The sequence below is a fragment of the Orbicella franksi genome, chromosome 4, assembly GCF_964199315.1.
Source record: "Orbicella franksi chromosome 4, jaOrbFran1.1, whole genome shotgun sequence".
NCBI classification, from domain to species: domain Eukaryota; kingdom Metazoa; phylum Cnidaria; class Anthozoa; order Scleractinia; family Merulinidae; genus Orbicella; species Orbicella franksi.
In genome coordinates, this window is record NC_138148.1 from 23,559,689 (window position 1) to 23,579,850 (window position 20,162).

A 20,162-nucleotide genomic window follows, 5' to 3' on the forward strand; every position below is an offset into this window, starting at 1 on the left:
AATTTCTGGAGAACACGGCGAACCATTTCAAGATCAGGTTACCTAACCCCATATGTCTGGAAGGACAAGGATGGAGAGTGGGAATGAGTAGCATCTCTTTACCCGACGCCCAAGTTTCGATTCCTTCCTTTACGAATGAAAAGACTGATAAGAAAGTCATCTTGGCCTATTACGCATGGAGACGTATTGAACATCAGACTTCAGACGGTTATACGTTTGGAGAAGCTTACTTTGACACTGATGACCTCAAAGATGTGTTCCACAAAGTGACTGGTGTTGGATTCATGAAATCCATGATAGCCTATTTCGAGCGACAACGCATGTACAAAAATTCTGGTCCCAAATTTGGAGCCGAATACGTCACCGGTGGTAAAAGAACCTACGTCAAGTTGAAGTGGGAAGGTGAAGAATTGGTCACTGACAAAAAAGACATTTGAGATGTAGATCGCGACGTTTCGACTGCTTACTGCTAGTCTTCTTCAGGCGATAAGGTCGACTGATTGCACGGTATCATTTATATCACAAAGGTTGGCTGTGATTGGTGCATTTCGATCCTCCTATTGTTCCATTGTTCCGGCGAGTAGCTGTTCCCTCAGTGGTCCGCTGTTGTACCGTTCTCCTGTTGTTGTGTTTCTTGATCGTGGGTATCCATGCTTCAGGAATTTCAATTCCACTGTCCCTGTTGATGTTGTTAGGGTGAAGTCTTATGTGAATAGCTTCCTTGACCCTACGTGTGTACCAGTGAGGATCTCGATCAATAGACTTGACCTCATTCCAGATAGGATAGTGGCCGGTCTCGTGGGTGTGTTCAGAAACGGCGGAGGTCTGGGTACGGGCGAGTCGTATATCCCTGTCGTGTTCTTTGATCCTCTCCTGCACAGATCTCCCTGTTTCCCCGATGTAGACTTCCCCGATAAAGCTATTCACATAAGACTTCACCCTAACAACATCAACAGGGATAGTGGAATTGAAATTCCTGAAGCATGGATACCCACGATCAAGAAACACAACAACAGGAGAACGGTACAACAGCGGACCACTGAGGGAACAGCTACTCGCCGGAACAATGGAACAATAGGATTGAAATGCACCAATCACAGCCGACCTTTGTGATATAAATGATACCGTGCAATCAGTCGACCTTATCGCCTGAAGAAGGCTAGCAGTAAGCAGTCGAAACGTCGCGATCTACATCTCAAGTGACCACATCGTGAGGCAAACGATAATACACTTTATTATTGCATCTACCACGATGAATAACAACAACCTTTTCCTCGACATTAACAAAGACATTATGCAAATTTCTTTCTCCAACATTCCGGCTTTACATTTCAACGTTGACTTAGCTGTGAAAATGGGCTGGCTCAAACAAAATGAAACGACCAAGTTATACGAACTGGAACCTAACATACAGACCGAATTTTTTGACGATAAAATTCCCAACAGTCGTGTCCTCGATGACGTACATGACAAGGACGGAAAACCTGTTTTTTGGATGGTCAGCGAGTGTGGATATTTAAAACTCAGCATCTATTGCAATTGGCGTTTTCTGAACCTGAACAAGGCTTTTGAAGCCGTGGTGGGGAGTAGTTCGCGTTCCTTGTTCGTCTACTCCGACGTGGGAGGAAGTAGTGTGATAGGGAATCAAGTCACGGATTTACTGAGAGAAGTCAACTTGATTCGAAGAGGAGCTGGTGTTCAGTACTTCGAACCTCTTCACATTCAATATATTCAAGTGCGCAAAGAAGTGCTAGACATTATAGAAGTGCAAGTGGCAGAGACAACTGGTGAACTGGTGAAATTTGGATCTGGCAATACCATCGTGACCTTACACTTTAAGAAATGATCGGAGGAGCCCTAGTACGATTTCAGCCCGACAAACCTAAGCAGTCTGGGGACGGATTCGGGCAGACTTGGGCAGACATCAAGACCCGAGGTCCTACCATTCTCAAGGACGTTCTGACCAAGACGGCCATGGAGGGTCTGAAAGGTTTAAATGCGGGTGGCAAAGGAGGAAAGCCCAATTGGAAAGGTGGACTGGCTGGAGTCAAGCGGGGAGCGACACGAGCCGTCAAACGTAAAGCGACGCAAGAGATCAAACGAGCGTTGGCCAAAAAAGTGAGAAAAGACTTGTTTGGACTATGATTCCCATCTACTCGAGACGTGTGAGACGTGTCGCTGGACGACGCACGTATAAAGGTGGTACGATATTCCCCACCCGATCACAACTTCCTGACTATCGTTGGGTACAGTCTGCACTGAGAAGGAAACGATGACGTAGATGATGACGGACATGGTGGCTCATGCCCGGTCGGCGGGGGTATGAAACCCCCGCCTGGACATGTTCAATGTCACTCCCACTGATCTCAGCATGTCCTCTCGACGTGTGGTGAGAATCAATCCGTTCAATACGGGGATCAACCCCATGACCTTCCAAGTGGATCCGCAAGAAGACTTTATCGACTTGAACGAAAGTTTCTTCGAAGTGGAATGGACCGTTAAGAAAAGTGACAATACCAATCTGGCGCAAGCGGATGTCATCGGGCTCGCCAACAATCTGGCACACAGCCTCTTCAAACAGATCAATGTGAGATTGAATGGCACTCTCACCAGTCCACAGACTGATACTTACCACTACAAAGCCTACATCGAGACGCTGTTGAACCACGACCGAGACGACAGTGAAACGATTCTGACACCCAACGGTTGGTACAATTGTCTCGATGTACCCAGTCGTGGAGAGGCAGATGTAATGACAGCCAATAAGTTGGATACGACTCACGACGATTACAAAGCTCTGCCTCAAGATCTCAAGAATATGGTACAGAACAGAATCCAGTTTCTAGGTGGAAAGAGTGTGACTTTGAGGTTCAAACCTTACCTGGAGGTGTTTCATCTTAGCAAGTTACGGGTACCTGGCGTACAGATCCAGATGGACATGTACTTCAATGTCCCACAGATGTGGACCATCCAATGGGCTGGTACCGATACTCTCAGACTGACTGAAGCCGACGTGAAAGTGAGATTGTTCCTGTCCCAAGTGAGAGTGACTCCCTCAGTGTACCGAGAAATCATGTCCGACATGAATGGTGGAAAAGTGGTCACTTACCCCACGGTGAGAGGTGAAATTCGCACCTATTCTCACGCCAATGACAATCGTCACTTTGAGTGCAGCAATCCTTTCCACAACCAGCTGCCTAATCGGTTGGTGGTGGTGTTAATGAAACAAACAGTCTTCAATGGAACTGTGGCGGTCAATCCGATCACTTTTGGAAGATTCAATATCTCTTCCATCAAACAATTGGTGAGAGGTGACGAGTACCCCTACGAGACATTGGAACTCCAACACGATGGGGACAGTAAAGATCAGAGAGGCTACTATAGATTCCTTCAAGCCTCAGGAGCTTTGTGTCGGGGAAAAGGAAACATGGTTTGAAAAGAGGACTGATGGCACGGCAAGAGATGCAACTTGTTTGTATTTGATAACACGGCCAACGGATGTTTGGACAGTCCAGTGTTGAACCCCAAGCAGACCGGTGAGCTGCGTCTGGTGATCGATTTCGGAAACAACCCAGGAGCAAACCTGACCACTTGTTCTACGACGAATTCGAGAACTTGCTGGAGATCAAAGAGAACCGAGTCGTCGTCTACGACGTGTACCAGTGAACAGAAAATGGAGAAAGTAGCCCTGAATAATTTACAATTGGATCATTTGGCGCATCCGACACTCTTTCGCGTCTTTTACGGCACGGTACCTTGCGATCGGCTTCCCAAGACACTGCCTCAGGAAGGACCGACCGCTTACATCATGACCACGGACCCTCACGATAAACCTGGCATGCATTGGATTGCTTTGTGGGCCGATAAGGACAAGTGTGAGATCCTGGACAGTTACGGTCTCCCGTTGGAGGTGTACGGAACCGCCGAACCGCTCCGAGAATGGTTGGACCGTCATTTCAAGTACCAGATTGTCAACGGCAAGAGTTTACAGTCACTCTTCAGTCAAAGTTTCGGCGACTACGCCTTGATGTTCCTGATGGACCGAGCCGAAGGTCGTGACATGAACGCGTTTTTGAATCGTTTTAAGAAAAACGACTTTGTAGAGAATGATCATAAAGTAGGACAGATGTTAAAACGTTTGGTCGTGGACGAGTTGATCTGGCGCAAGATTTGTAAAACCCCGTGTCACCAGGACACGCGAGGTTCCTCTAGAGGAGTGCGTCATTTGTTTAAGTAAGCTGGTTTGAATAAAAAGTGTTCAGTTGAAAAATGATGTTGCGTGGTGAGTTAGTCTGAAACATAGAACGACGTAAAGCCTTTCGATTTCACACCCCGTCGAGTCTGCTGATAGCGGGTCCCTCAGGCTGCAGCAAGACGGTGTTTACCACCAAACTGCTCTTGGAGAACGGCGACTCTTTCCAAGAACCCCCGAAGAGTATTCATTACTGTTACGGATCGTGGCTTGATGGCTTCGACGAACTCGAGAAGGGAGGGGTCAAGTTTCACGAAGGCATCCCGAACAGCGAACAGCTACCCCGATGATTCCCTCGAGGGGGTGTCTTGGTCCTGGACGATCTGATGGACGAGGGCGGGAACGACAAGCACGTCTTGGATCTCTTCACCAAACATTCTCATCATCGGAACATCACGGTGATTTACTTGTGTCAGGATCTATTCCCCAACGGAAAATTCGCCAAGACCATTTCCCGCAACGCCCATTACATCGTGGCCTTCAAGAACCCTCGGGATCAATTGGGGATACGAAATCTATTACTGCAATCGTTTCCCACGCGATGGCCGGAGGTGTTGGACACGTTTCGAAAGGTCACCGATCGTCCTTACGGTTACATGCTATTGGATCTTCATCCAGCCAGTGTGGACGATCAACGGGTCCTCAGCCGTGTGTTAAAAGACGAAAGATTCGTACGATGCCATCAGTTCGTGCTACCACCATGTTGAGGAGCGAGTCGTCTTGGTTTCCGTTGTTCATCCACCTATGTGAAAATAGGCTCCATTACGTGATGAATCCCAGTGAAATGGACTACGAGCGGATGAAATGGGTCACATAATGTGTGACTCATCGTCAAGTACGATCCATCGTGAAAGCATATAATGGTGAAGGTTTCGAGAATTCAGTTCATACCCAAGAAGTGCTGGCGAAGAAGAAGGTAGCAAGAGAGAAGAAGCAAGAAGTAGCAAGAGATGGCATCACGCGGTGATTATAGAGCTCTGTCACGATCTCTGACCGTGGGTGTAGGCAGAAGCCCAAGGATGCCGCCGCCACCACCCGTGACAGTGGCTGCAGGTCCCACGATCGGGGTAGGTACAGCCAGCACGGGCGCAGCACACACCAATGTCACGATGGGAGTGGGTACGACACCTTTGGTCAAACAACCAAGATCGGGTCGAGGAGACCGTATTCTCAACCAAGCCCAGATGCAGCAAAAACTGGAAGAGATTTTGCGACAAAAAACGGTGGCGGGTCGTCGTATCACGACCACCAACACGATCACGGCCACCTATAAAAACGGACAACGTTCTACCGTGACAAGCAATTCGACCAGTTACGTAACTGAGAAGATGAGGACCATCATGAGAAGACGTCGTCAGAGAAAGAGACAGCAACGTGGAGAAGGTTTCCTTGACATCATATCACCTGTTCAACCCACGACCAAATCGTTGGCTCAAAGTCACTGGAGAAGACAACGTGGTGGAGATCTTGTGAGTGCCTTGTCTACACTAGCTCCCATCGGTAAAGGGGCCGTGTTGGGGTTGGTCAGAGCTTTGGGCAAACGTGCCGTGAAAACTGGAATCCGAGCTGGAACTGGGGCCGCCATGGGTGCCGCCGGGGCAGGCGTTAGCTACGGGGTCCGAAAACTCGTGAAAAAACGCAAGAAACGACGATAAAAAGATCGACCTGATGGCGAGATTACTCAATCGGATTAAGATGTTGAGGAGTGAAGTCAAGTGGTTCTCCTACTTCTTGCATCTATGCAGATCCTCTCACTCTTACTGGGATGAGACCAGCATGAATCGCCATATGGACCTGCACAAAGCAGTGAGTACTGATAGTTTAACGCGTTCCGTATTTAGTGCCAAGTGTTGCAAAGTCACTTCGTAGCCATTTGTTTGACTGAAATCTGGTCGCGCCTTTTTTTTTCATAGAGTTACTGGGATAGGCTACCCGCAGAAATACAGTTTTCTGTGATTTCGCTAGCCGTGTCGCAACATATCATTGACCGCAGAGGAAACAGATTGTTAAGAAGGCTTCTCAAAGAGATTTTAGATTATACCAAACTGAAGAGAGAATAGGGACGTGGTCACATAGAAATAACATATCTCTCTTACTATATAACGGACTACGGACCGTACATATCGCTTCCCCCCAAGATCCACGGATATTATTATTATTATGACGGCTCACACATCCGTAAAAAGAAAAAATTTCCAGGGTACAACTTTAAAGAGGCCCGGAGTAATGCAAATGATACAGGATACAAGGAATACATGATTTATGATGCGCTATTCGAATGAATAATGTAAATGATACAAGGATTTCGTGATGTAAATGATAGTGGATACAAGGATTTCAAGATGTATGATTGGATGTGTTATTAGCCAATAAAAACATTTGTGTTTGACCTCATTAAAAAAGCATTGTACGTGTCCTCAGTCAGTGTGTCCTCATGTCTTCGCAGACTCCAAGACGAAGTCGGGCACTCTCCCCACTGTCCACGCCCAGACTCAACGTTCCACGTCGCACTCGTTCTCTGGACCGAGTCCGCGACGACGACGACGACGACGAATGGATCTTCGATGACGACGATGACTGGATCTTCGATCCGGCCATCGACCAGATCTAAAACCAAAACAGCAAAAGATCACACGACCAAGCCTTCTCGGACGATGATGACACGCAATATGGCGGCGGCGGCGCCACCCATCTCCTAGACTCTGAACTGCCACCCGTAGGCGCCCCACGCAACTGGAGACGTGAACAAACGTCGATACGAAGCCACGCTCAAACAACAAAGACTAGACACAGAGAAGAACAGGAGACCGAGAAGAACATGGAAGCTTGGACTGGTACTTCTTACATATCCGGGAGCAGATGGTCTTGTGAGGAAAGCAAGAATTAAAACTGCAACTTCAGTTTATGATCGACCGATTCACAAACTTTGTTTAATTCCAACAAAGGAAGAACTAAGTAATGAAACATAAGCAACTACAAATGTCACGATAAACGCACATCGTTGCTCAATCTAATCACATAATAATGTAATAAGATTTCCGCACTGGATGGGGAGTGTTTTGCACGAACACGAAGTTATCTTAAGTCCTTGCAGGATTATGTAACGTCCCTAGGGACATACCACTATAAAAGGGATCACGCGGTTCGAATCTCGCAGAGGGAACGTTATTTCGTTAAGAGACGAAGGGAAGGGATTACAAGAATTGTAAGTAGAATTATAACATATTTTCAGTTTGTATTAGTTCAAGGTCAACTACGACAATTACGGCAGAGCCTCAAAGTAACTGTAATTTGTTTCTTTCAGCTTGACTATATACTTCTAGACAGAAGGAGTGTAAAAATAAATCCTCAAAATTCCCAGCTGTTGTGGCCTGATTCAAGTGCAAACCAGTTTGAGTTTTTGCCGACGACTTTTGTAGTCATTTTGTCAGCTTTACCAATCGTTCTAAAAGTTCGTTCAACTTCGAAGCTAAAGTCCAGGGCCGGGTTGTTCAGCAGCCGATTAACGCTTACCCAGGATTAAAACTTACCAAAGTATATTGTTTTTTCTTGTATACAAATGTTTTTCACTGCTTTTGTTTTCTGTATTTTGAGATTATTCCAACTCAAAACAGAAGGTCAAACAGTACAAACAGAAAACCTCACCACGAAGTTACAAAACTCAAAACAAAATTCTCTCTTTTCCTGGGTTTGCTTAAGGTGACCGAACACAGTTTTCGCGCGCGCACAAGGATTGCAAAAACAAACATGCCGTCAATAGAGCGATCATTTTATTTACTCAACACCCGCACTATCTGTGCTATTTTTGTCTATTATAGAACGCAGTGTATTGATGGCTTTAGTCTTTTATTACTAAGATATGTTAGAAAAGCTAACGATGCAAAGAACCCAGCAACTCTCAGCTTTTTCTGTTACCGAAAGAACCCAGTTAAATGCAGCGCATGCGCAGTTGCTCGAAAAATTGAGACTGATTGCTTTTGCAGAGACTTGCCGATTTCTAACGATTCAGTCGTTAGAATTTCAAGAAATTTAACAAAAAAATAGTTCAGAAACCACGTGAATGATCTACCACAAAAAATCTGAATTTTGACATAGGGAATTTTTAACAATACAAAACATGCAGTGAAAACGATTTACGGCGAATTACGAAAATGTTATTAGAACAGTGTTGACAGAGGGGATTTAATGTCAATTCGTAGTGGGCAAATGATGAAAAACATCTAACGACTGTTTTTTTTTTAAATAAACAAAAACCATTGTTTAAGCCTTGTTTTTAACCAGCCCTGTTGCCATGGCAACAGTACACACCTTAGCCAAAATGCGAGAATAAACCCTTCTGTGGTTAACCTTGACTCTTGCAAACTAGTGAGAAAATCACGGATAGTGCAGAGCGCAATTGATAGCTCTGGCACGGTAGTCCCATAAGTACTCACCCCTGCTCGGTTCACTTCCGGTTTGTGTCTACCTTGCTAGTCTGCTAGGGCTTTTCCCCTTTGCAGTGTGTATGTTTCAAGGTTGTATTTTCATTCAAGGTCCAAAAATTACGTAGAAATTAATTACTACTGGTGTTTTACGTTGATTTTCGTTCATTTTAAATTCAATAATACGTTGAAGCAGCAAACGTGACAATTTAGCTCTTCACGCCAACTTTGTAACTTGATACTTTTGTTTTCCTCGCAAAGGCATGTAATATGAAACCCTTGTTTTCTCCAACACACGGAAGATGTGCTTGTTTTTTGGAGATCAATGAAAGAACGTTAAATATCTGATGTAGTGATGAAGAAACGGAACAGAAACGATGTTATTTTAATAAAAATGCAAATTTTTACCGATGAACAAGAACTAATTTAATTATCAGAGTCACGAAATACCACTTTCTCTTTCTGTTGCCACCTTTGTTGTTAACAATAAAACAATTCAAAATTAACACACAACGATATTGATGGCTGAGAAGCGTTTCAACGAAAAGTATTGAAAATAAACAGCGCTACTTGGCCGATATGAATGAGTCTCCTAAAGACTGATTAAATTAATTTGCGCTTTTCATTAGGTGCCATGGAGTCTGTAGCAATATTTGAGCACTTTCCTGGTTTCTTTTGTTACAAATTTACAATTTGCGGAGTATTAAAGCCACTAACTTGGGAACTTTTTGGTCTGTCTTACAGACACAATTAAGGCAAGAAATAAACAAGCCACTAGGGAGAAGTAATACATTTGAACCCTGACAAGCACACTACTGTAGATTGAAAACAGCAGATGATATTTGTTGAACCGACCTGTGTGTAATTCTAAAAGCTACGCAGCCACAGTAACGTTTCACTTTTGCAATAAAAAGGGACAATTGGCGCTACCTGAAAAATAACTGCCGTCCTTGGTCACATGACATGACATTTAAAATACCGCGTGGATAGCCTGCAGTGCAGGCGTCTTATTGGGGCGAGTTAGCGTTACAACCTTGCGACCGCCTTTTCAGACCGCCATGTTAGACCGCCATGTTAGACGGTGGGGGATGGGGGAGGGGAAAAATGAGAAGACGCCTGCCCGAAAAGGCCGTTAAAATGCGAAACACCTCCTGATTAGTTGCGCTTCACTGCATTTCCGGAAATGAGTGGGTAACCAATCAAAATGAGGTTTTCTCGACACCGGAAGTCTCACAAGGCTACACACCTAGAGAAGTTTGTGCCAAGCCGCAGGATGTCTTGCATTCTCATAGAGGTACGTGTTGCGCCAGCAACTTCAGACGTACAGAGTATTTTAGAAATACCGGCAACTGATGAGATCCACATGGAAGATCGAAACCATGGTCTTGCCTGAACTAAGCCTAACAATGGCATATAAAACACGCAAAACAGTCAACAGGAGCTTGCGCGTAAACAGCTACATTTGAATCATGTGGTGCCAGAATAACCAAAGGAGAAATAAACCTATACATCCAGCAAGAGAAACATAAGCTCGATCAGATAGCTGTAAGAAACATAAGAATGTCTCTAGACAAACGTATAGCTTTCTCAAAGTAAAGCTTCGGCGTTTCCGAAGGAAATCGTACGAGAACAAATCTGATATCCGTGATAAGGATCTACCTACTGTGCTTGCAAACAGTTCTAATCACAGCCGGCCCCGGCGTCACAATATAGAATGCAAGTAAGCAAAATGTTCACGGTAAATTTCATATTTTGTCCCTCAAAAGCAAATTCATGGAGTCTTAAAAGCATACCATGCAATAGAAATGAGCCTGAACAGTGCATAAACACATGGCAAATTACAGCGATGTCAAACTAAACGAGTCGACATGCAGATAACAGCGCAAACCATGCAAACCTATGACCTATAAATATTTGCCATAGCACGATCTAACGGCTCAACTCCGCTTAAAATTCCTCCTTATTACATAACATGAAGTGCCCTTCATGAACACGAGTGAAGCGACAAGAAAGGTCGAGTGACCGAACAGAGAACGGCAAATGTACAAATGTCACGAACCGTAGAAGTCGTGTAGGCTAGTCAACCCCATTTTACGTAAATATTAAGCTTTTTCCAAAGCCAGTGGGTAGCACTGCCAACAGATCTTTTCCGGATACCAGTGTGGAAATTGCGTCTTTTTGCTCCGTTCGTAATTCGCGAGACATTCCAAGTTCACATAAACGTTTGAGAGATTCCTCAAGAGCGGAATCGAAACTAACAACATCACTTTCGACAGAGTTCGCTATGTTTCTTACCCGCACGAACGAAACGAAACTGACTGACAGACAATTGACAGGTAGGGTCAAGCCGCACCAATCAGAAACTCCGTTCGTGGGCGAACGGAGTTTCCTAAAAGAACAATCACCTCAGGCAGGCGAGATTTTCTTTGCTCCACCCCCTCCTCTATCCTTCCTCTTGCCTATCATTCACCCCCTTGGTAAAACTTTCTTTCTCTCCCCAGTCTTCCGCTGCATGAAAAATTCAAGATGGCGGCTAAACTTTTTTACGATGTGAGCGCTCGCTCGAAAAAATCTCGCCTGCTGTGCAGGATACCGCGTGGAAAGATAGTGTATAACACTAACGATGCTAGAACGCAATGCGTCTTACATGTTAAGTTCTACCATAAGGGAAACCACTCAACATCTGTGCGTGATTCTGTATGCAATGTATCCTCCACCTAATATAGAAGCCACGAACGCTAACTAATCTACGCATGCGTTTAGAGCAAATTAGTTTTGTTCTAAAGAGAATGGTACCACAAGGAGAGCAAGGGGTTACCTGAAACAAATATATAGCTTTGCGATGTTCATACCTAATTGACGGCGATGAAACGTGTTTTGCGTAGAGTACACATGTACCTTTCCCACCCCACCCCCACCACTTCTTTGCCTCTAGACTAATTAATTAATTGAAAATTAATTAATTAAACAAACATTAAAGTTTACACCTTATCGCCATAGGGCCATTAGGCCATAGTGCCTTAGCGGCAGGCAGTTCCCATAACCATCCCAATAGTGCACTCTGCACTAAAAACGGGCGCCAAAGCATAGTTTAAAAGTAATGGTGAATTAGGCATAGGCACTTGAAAACTGTTCGGCCACCTTAATCGGGCTTTGAACCCGGCACAGGAAGCTGCCTTAAACCCGCGATCTGTATTCCAAAACCCACTTGAAAGCACACCGATCGTCATGTTTTCGCTGCGGTTAAAGGAACGACAAATTCTTCACCAGAAAGGTTTAAGAGGCCCTGCGCCTAAGAAACGACCGATGATTTCCGGCTAAAAAATAAAATCGGCCGATTTTTATCTCCCAAGCAGAGGTTATTTCTTTTGTTTCAGTTTCGCTTTAAACCAAAAATATCGAGCCACAAACTTTTTCCGTCTGATAGCAGCAAAATCAGGCCGAAAATAAGCCCCCGCAAAAAACTGCTCAGAAATTACTATCGCAACGCAAAATAATGAGAAAACTACACAGTGTTGAAGAAAAAGGCCTTTTAATGCAATATCATTTGATAAACATCAAAAAACTGCCGAAGCGATTAGCAAATAAAGTTTCAAATATTGCATACTAAATTAGATGGAGTGTTGGAACTGATTTTAAAATAATTATTTCTCAAAAGTTCAACGCTTTTGAAAGCAATCACAGTGATGAATTAGACATTGGAGGGATATACATCACGTTTCTGGAAAAACATTTTTCGGCCAAAGTATATTGACTTTGTACAAAGCGTTCAAAGTTACCGTGTTTACCGTTATCCTGCTACTTCGGCGAAACACTTCTCTTTTGCCAATACGGCTGTGGATAGCGTGGTAAACGCCACTTTAAACCTTGCTAGGCATTCAAAGACCATCCTGAGTAGAAGAACGTAGAATTAAAAGAGAAAGGAAGATGAAAAATACGTAGAAAAAGAAAATAACTCGAAATTACCATCTGCTAACGAAAGTTGAATCTGGAAAATGTCGTGGCGTGACAGCGGCCATTGACGTCATTTGTCGCGTCAAGTCGCAAGAGCGTGGGAAAACGAGTCTGCAATGTCCTTCGGGTGGTCAGCGGCTAGGGATCCAGTCGTGACCCCATAACTCAGATCACGCTGCGGCCAAAACGGTGTGGCGGTTGGGGAAGTATTTCTTTTTCAGTGACCATCATTTGTGAAAAATAACATAACATTGTTCCACTAAACGTTTTCTGGCCGGGAAAAATTGTTTTCCTATTTGTGCATTCGTTTGGATTCCGCCGCTATTTATACAAATGACGTCAATGGCCGCTGTCACGCCACGACATTTTCCAGATTCAACTTTCGTTAGCAGATGGTAATTTCGAGTTTTTATTTTCTTTTTCTGCGTATTTTTCATCTTCCTTTCTCTCTTAATTCTACGTCCTTCTACTTAGGATGGTCTTTGAATGCCTAGCAAGGTTTAAAGTGGCGTTTACCACGCTATCCACAGCCGTATTGGCAAAAGAGAAGTGCTTCGCCGAAGTAGCAGGATAACGGTAAATACGGTAACTTTGAACGCTTTGTACAAAGTCAATATACCTTGGCCGAAAAATGTTTTTCCAGAAACGTGATGTATATCCCTCCAATGTCTAATTCATCACTGTGATTGCTTTCAAAAGCGTTGAACTTTTGAGAAATAATTATTTTAAAATCAGTTCCAACACTCCATCTAATTTAGTATGCAATATTTGAAACTTTATTTGCTAATCGCTTCGGCAGTTTTTTGATGTTTATCAAATGATATTGCATTAAAAGGCCTTTTTCTTCAACACTGTGTAGTTTTCTCATTATTTTGCGTTGCGATAGTAATTTCTGAACAGTTTTTTGCGGGGGCTTATTTTCGGCCTGATTTTGCTGCTATCAGACGGAAAAAGTTTGTGGCTCGATATTTTTGGTTTAAAGCGAAACTGAAACAAAAGAAATAACCTCTGCTTGGGAGATAAAAATCGGCCGATTTTATTTTTTAGCCGGAAATCATCGGTCGTTTCTTAGGCGCAGGGCCTCTTAAGGACTCAGTACACCTTGCTCTTCCATTCTGAGGCCACCTAAACATTGATTTGCGTTTTCCTCTCGGAAAACCCGAGTAAAAACACGGTTTGCAAATATGCAATGAATATTTTCTGTGTGCTTTGTTGGCTGTACTTTTCCGTACCTCATTAACGACAGAAACCGAGGTAGAACAGGAAATAATTAGTCTTCTTCATATTTTTGCAATCAAAAACGAGACAAATGTGTATTTATTTATTTATTTATTTATTTATTTATTTATAGTATTTTACTCATTTAGTAAGCAGCGCTTATGACAAGACATTAACCACCACAAGTGAACAGAAGAGGCTCTGACTGCATCTGAATCCGCAAGGTAGAACGTTGGGGAAATTTTTTCGCAAAACTGCTCAGAGACAATTGTTTCAGTATAAGAAAAATGAAATCTTATCTAGTCAAAAAATACCGTTTTGAGCTATATTACTGATTTGAAAATAAATAAATCAATAATAAAGAAACAAATAAACAAATAAATAGAATGTACAAGTTGTACTTTGTCTAATTATCCATTTCTACGGTTCATAAAAGATCCAACAACCTGGTAACAACCTGCAAAAAATAAATAGAAAAATAATCAACAATTTGTGAACGAGGCTGAACAAAATATCGTGATTTGTCAGTGGCGAGCAGATCAATTATATGCTGAGGCCGAAGGGTGAGGCAAATAATTGTCTGCGGGACACTTACAAATCACGACATTTGGCGATAACTGAGTTCAATAATTGTTTTATCATTTGACCACCAAGTTTGTTTTCATATTGAAACTAGTAGATAAAGATAAAGACTGAGCTGCCTGTCGCGACTGGAACTAATCAACAACAAATGCAATCAAACTACAGCCAGTGAAATATAGCTGTTCCCACGGTTAACATCCTAAAGCCAAGGTGATTCAAAGTCGTGTTCGTGAACATATAAAATAAATAATTATCCAAGTCATGTCACAAAAACACGTCATCTCGCATCCCAATGAAACAGGCCACGTTTGCGCTGATTTGCACGGCACAGAATTGATAAATCAAAACTGACTCGTAAGCATGTGCTTTGGGATGACGTCATTTATTTTCGCCCCTGCTGCATTCTGCGGGGACCCAATTTTGCGTCCCAAGATCCACCCATCCATCCCTTGTCCCATAAAATCTCACTCCAGTCCGCATTAGGACTGCGTTCTGTCGAACGCAATCACTCTCTGACATTTTTTCACCCTAGAGCGTGATTACAATTACGCTCGAGCAGAATAGACTATTATTTGTTAATTAGAACATTTGACTCCAATTGAACGTTCTCTGCAATCTGCATAATTTATTGTTTCAAGCTTGAGCAACGCGACATAGGCCATTTTAGCTTGTTGCAATGACAGCGAGACGAGGAAAAAGTCCTTCACTCTGTACTTTGCGATTTAATGATTAAATCTAGCGATTATTTTCCACAGAAAACCAAAATGATCCAAAAGTTTACGGATGATATTGCAGTTTTCGCTAAATTACTGTTTAAATTCAGCATTCTTGAAGTCCTCTTCAGGTCACAGCCAATACCATCAGGGGTAAATAAACCAATCAGTTTTAATAAACCATTGTAACACCATAGACTGAGAAATACTTTTCACTTGACTCTCAAGATCTCTGTCAACTGTTGAAGCGTGTACGTTGGACGAAATGCGTCAAGACTCAATTACAGACTGGAATCAACAAAAGGTCAAATGGGATCATGTCAAGAAATTCCATTGTCTGAAGTCCCCGCGCGGAAAAGATTTGACATTCTGACCGGACCAGACCCCTGGTGCACTGTGGCTTCATCATAACGGAGCTCCGGCGACCCAAGGGCCGCCAAGCGGAGCACCATAACCGTAGGAACAGGATCACATACATGTATAGGAAGACAAACCCATGCAACTCTCTTTTCATGGTCAACATGGCTAGCGGCATGGATCGCGGGCGCGTGCGCCCAACGATGACGACGTCACGCAACATGGCGGCCATACTCCAGCTAACATCAAGTCATGCAGTCTTAGTTTACAGGGTATATCTTTGATATTGGACATCCATGTTATAGTCAATCGATACCTGTCAAATTAAGGTATCCGCTGACTAGTATCACGTGACTGTATGGCGGGCTAAGATTAAGGGATCATCAAGGTCTTGTGGCTTCTTAACCCTTTGAATACCAACTACGCATATACGCGTAATTAATGGTCGTGCTCTTTGTACCACTTGTGACGTCATCAATTTAAATGTCATCAGATATTCTTGATGAGCAGATAGTAGTGCTAGGCTAGCCCTTTCCGCACAATGGTCAGATTTAGATATCGACGACATTCCGACGTCGCAAATCGAAAGAGAACGGTTAATGCCAAAAAAAAAAAAAGTCCAAATTTTGGCTTATGCGCGTGCCCGTAATTGAAGTTTTGCTCAATTTTGTACCTAATCCTCGAAAAATCTCTCCTTTCATTTAAAAAATGCTTTTTTAGGAAAACTTAGGCTTATTTAGCGTCTGGCAGCTAAAAAACCTGACTAAACTGTTAAAAACGGTATTTTTTGGCGAAAGTTTGGTATTCAAAGGGTTAAAGAAAAAAAGTTGACCGCTGACCAAGTTCTTGGAGCACAGGCTCATGTTAGGTTAACTTGTAATAAGAACAGATATTTATTTAAGAAATAGAAAACATGTACCGTGTTTCCATCGAGTTATAGAAACACGAGTGGATGTTTGGGAGAACGAAAAATGCTGTGGGAACACGAGCTGTAGGCGAGTGTTTCCACAGCTTTTTCGAGTTCTCTCAAACTTTCACGAGTGTTTCTATAACTCGATAGAAACACAGAGAATAGGTTTTCTATTTCTTTTAGAAAAAAAGGAAAACAACTTGTTAACTTTGATGATCAAAATGTAAATTCTCTTTGCTCGCGGCATCATTACGTCATCAGCGCGCGTATTTTCTTAGGGCTGTTTTCTAAATATATATAGCGCCTATCCAGATCTGCTCTAAGCGCTTTACAAAAGTAAAAGAGCTAAAAAGAAAGTTCTAAGAGATAAAAATACAGAGAACAATGATAAAACGGATGATTAATGGAAGTTAACCCTTCCTCATAAACTAATGATGTCAAGCCTGGAGACCTTTGTATGCACTGCCATACAGCACTGCTATAATCAGGGTGGGGTTGTTCGGAAGCCGGTTAACGCAAACCCAGGATTAATAGTATAAATTTTTCTTCTACGCAAATGTTTTTCACTGCTTTTGGGTCATGGGCTCCTGGTGTAGTTTGAGATTATTCAAAATCAAAACATAAAGCCATAAAATATAAACAGAAAACCTCAACGCAAAGTTACAAAACTCAAATCGAAATTCTCGCTTACCCTGGGTTTGCCTAATCGGGCTTTGAACAACCCGGCCAAGGAGCTCTGCTTCTAGGCTTGGCTAAATCTATATATTAGTGTTGCCAACCAAATGGAACATCAGAAGCAAGGAGAACGGCACTGGCTTTGGCATTGGCTTTAGCCTGTGTACAGCGAAAAAGCCATCCAAAACAGTCCTAAAGGAAGAAAGGAACAAGTACTACCCATGTTCAACTCTGGGTAAGACAACATCCAGTTTTAGAGAAAAGGAAACGATGTCGTTCTGGAAGGTGTTTGAAGAGTCATTATGTCCTTTGATTCCAACTCGGTGCAATCTGTTCGACAGAATGGTAGGCCGTTACCGTGATTGTATAACAAAGCAAGCACATCGTTAACAAGCGAACTTTCCTGTCGTAACACTGTGATAATCGAAACGATGATGCTGTCAAAAAATGCTTTACTGTAACACAAGAAAGTGAGAGTACCAGGCTTCAATCTAGGCCACTGTTGCTAATGCGCCACAGGTGATCTCTTAATCAGCCAAATATGCTTAGACTGAAGCTGAGAGTGCACGGGCTCCACTTGGCTGACAGTTCCAGAGTACCTAGAGTACCTCTTAAATTGGCTTTATGCTCATGTTATTTTTGACAAACTTATAAAAACAGTTCTTCGCCTGGTTGTCATTAAGGTTTATACCGATATGACTTGTCTGGTTAGGATTATTTAAGCATCTTTTAGATTTTAAGGCCTGGTGAAATTTTTGGGGATAACTTCTTTGTCTACCATTATGCTTTGCAAGTATTTGTTCTTTCCTTGATTTTATCATGGAAGAAAAGTGTTTGAAAATCAGAAATGTTCGAATCGTTTAGTTACCAAGATTATAGTTTGCCTGAAGAAACATGCTACTATTGGACATCTATTACTACTGAAGAAACAGTGTTAGATGGATACCTTGATCTAATATCAAAATCCAAAACAAAATACAAATATAGAAAAACGATAGAAGAGGCACCTGTAAAAATGGTCATTCTGAAAAGTCAAAACGTTTCGGGCATAGCGTTCTTCAGTGTCAAACCGTTAAGTAATCGAACGCACGACTGATCATTTGAAAGAAGCACACTGCACGTGGGAGCCAGGCGAGCACACCGTTATATTAAATGGAAAACATTGTTTAGACCCTCTGGTTACATAGTACAAAGCTGAAAATGATTTCCATTTCAAATTGTTTCCTTCTGAGGTTGGCATCAACACACTCCTTCAAACCTCACTGACTGATGTCTGATAGAATGTATCCGGGAGAGTTCAAGTGCTCTGTGACCGGGAAACCACGAATCTTCATTTGGACACTACGAAGATGTTTATCAAGTCATAGGGTACAACCAGTCTCCCCGCTGCACAGCTAGGATCATCAATGGTACAAGATGCAGTGCACGCATTCTTTGATTAGCAGGTAAAGCATTATCGGAAGGAATATTGGTTGAAGCCCTTAGGCCAAATACATGCCTTGGACTATGGGCGTGGTGTACAGGCAAGTGCAGCAGCGGGGGTGTCAGCATGCAAAAGTTCTTGCACCATTATTGCGATTATTATATAACGCACGCTCTGATTGGCTAATACAAGGGTGTTATTTTCTCGTAAAGCCTGCGAGTTGATTACGGGCCTGCAAAACCAAGCAAAAAGATATACAATAAACTAATTATTAGCCTCGCATGTTCGGTCTTAACGGGAAAATCTCCACTGAACCTCGGCTCCGCATTGACTTCGCTATCGCTCCGGCAAGGTCTCGGTTTGAAATTTTCCGTTAAGACCTCACTCTCAGTTAATAAGTAGTTATTATAGTCACCCTTACCAATACTTAATGTTTTCACACTGAAGAAGGGCTACAGTTATGCCCAAAATGCTTGTAATTTTTTACAAAATGACCTTTCTTACATTGATCTCCTTTATCAGTTGTCTATTCTTATTTTCGATTGAATTTTAACGTTCGTTAAAGTTGATACCTTAGTATTGCATGCGCATCCATAATGCGCACGATTTTCGCGTCATTAGCACGTGCACACGAGCGCGTGCTTGTACAAAACGTAAGAGCTTTCCCTCAAACTAAGCTCGATAGCGAATTTTACAATAACTGTCTAATCTCTTGCGCGCTGATTGGCTCATTTTTATCATCAAGAAGAGAACAAACGGATAAAATTTTAATGCATACAAGATTTCAAGTTCAACTTTCAGCTGTCAAACTGTCAACTTTTTAACCAATGAGATTTTCTGGACTTTTTTAAGTAGCCAATCATAAAGAAAAGCTATTGAGATTGTTGGCGTCATTTTGATTAAAATTCATCTTTCTTTGTTTACGGCAAGTTTACGGCGTCTTTTTCCCTTATTTATTGCCGGCATTTGACCATTTTGGGGTCTCGTTATTGTAAAAAACAAATTGACGTCAGTTTTTTATGCGTCTGTCCTCTTAATGATGATAAATTTCGTCATAACATTGTCAAAGTTTACTGCGGAACCACTCGCCTGGGGTTCGTGGTTCCACAGCCACTTTAACAATGTTATGACGCAATAAGAGGACAGAAGCATAAGAAACTGACGTCAGTTTGTTAAAGAAATGCCCCTTTTCTCTTGAACGAGCACGGTGACCCCCACCTTTTATTTCATAATTTCAATGAGAATATCCTCAGTAACTGAGAAAATCAAAGGCTCCCTGAGCCAGCTCATGGAGAATAGGCCAATCCCAAGTTTACTTTTACCTCTGTGGCAAAACGAGTCTTTGTGCGAAACTATGCGTATGAAAATGTATGTCAGCTGTACGCTCATTCTCATGAAAATCAAGTCATTTTCATGTCAAACGTTTTGCACAGGCACTCGTTCTGAAAAAGAAGCAAACGGCAACTAAGGAGTGGAAGTAAAGTTGGCATATGTGCCAAGCGGCCCATCAGGCCAGCGCTTATTCCAGTTTCCGTAGCATGAAGCCACTAGAAGTATTTCTACTGCCCCCTGGATGGGATGCTAGTCCATCGCAGGGTTACCCCCTAACATTAAATTTGCCAGTACCTATTTATACACCTGAGTGTATAGAGGCACT

General features: G+C 42.7%; 1 protein-coding gene across 2 annotated transcripts in view; it reads right to left on the reverse strand.

Annotated features, from left to right (window-relative positions):
- Positions 1–20,162, reverse strand: part of LOC145485001 (katanin p80 WD40 repeat-containing subunit B1-like) — a 332,677-nt gene that overhangs the window by 236,553 nt on the left and 75,962 nt on the right. Inside the window, exon 12 of one of the 2 annotated variants that reach the window (XR_014049117.1) lies at positions 9,920–14,302. Coding sequence is in view for 1 of the 2 variants with exons in the window: in XM_081463641.1 (XP_081319767.1) it covers positions 14,273–14,302 (30 nt within the window). In the remaining variant the exon portion in view is untranslated. Of the gene's footprint in view, positions 1–9,919; positions 14,303–20,162 lie in introns of those variants that run through there. The other variant, XM_081463641.1, reaches the window with a different exon arrangement.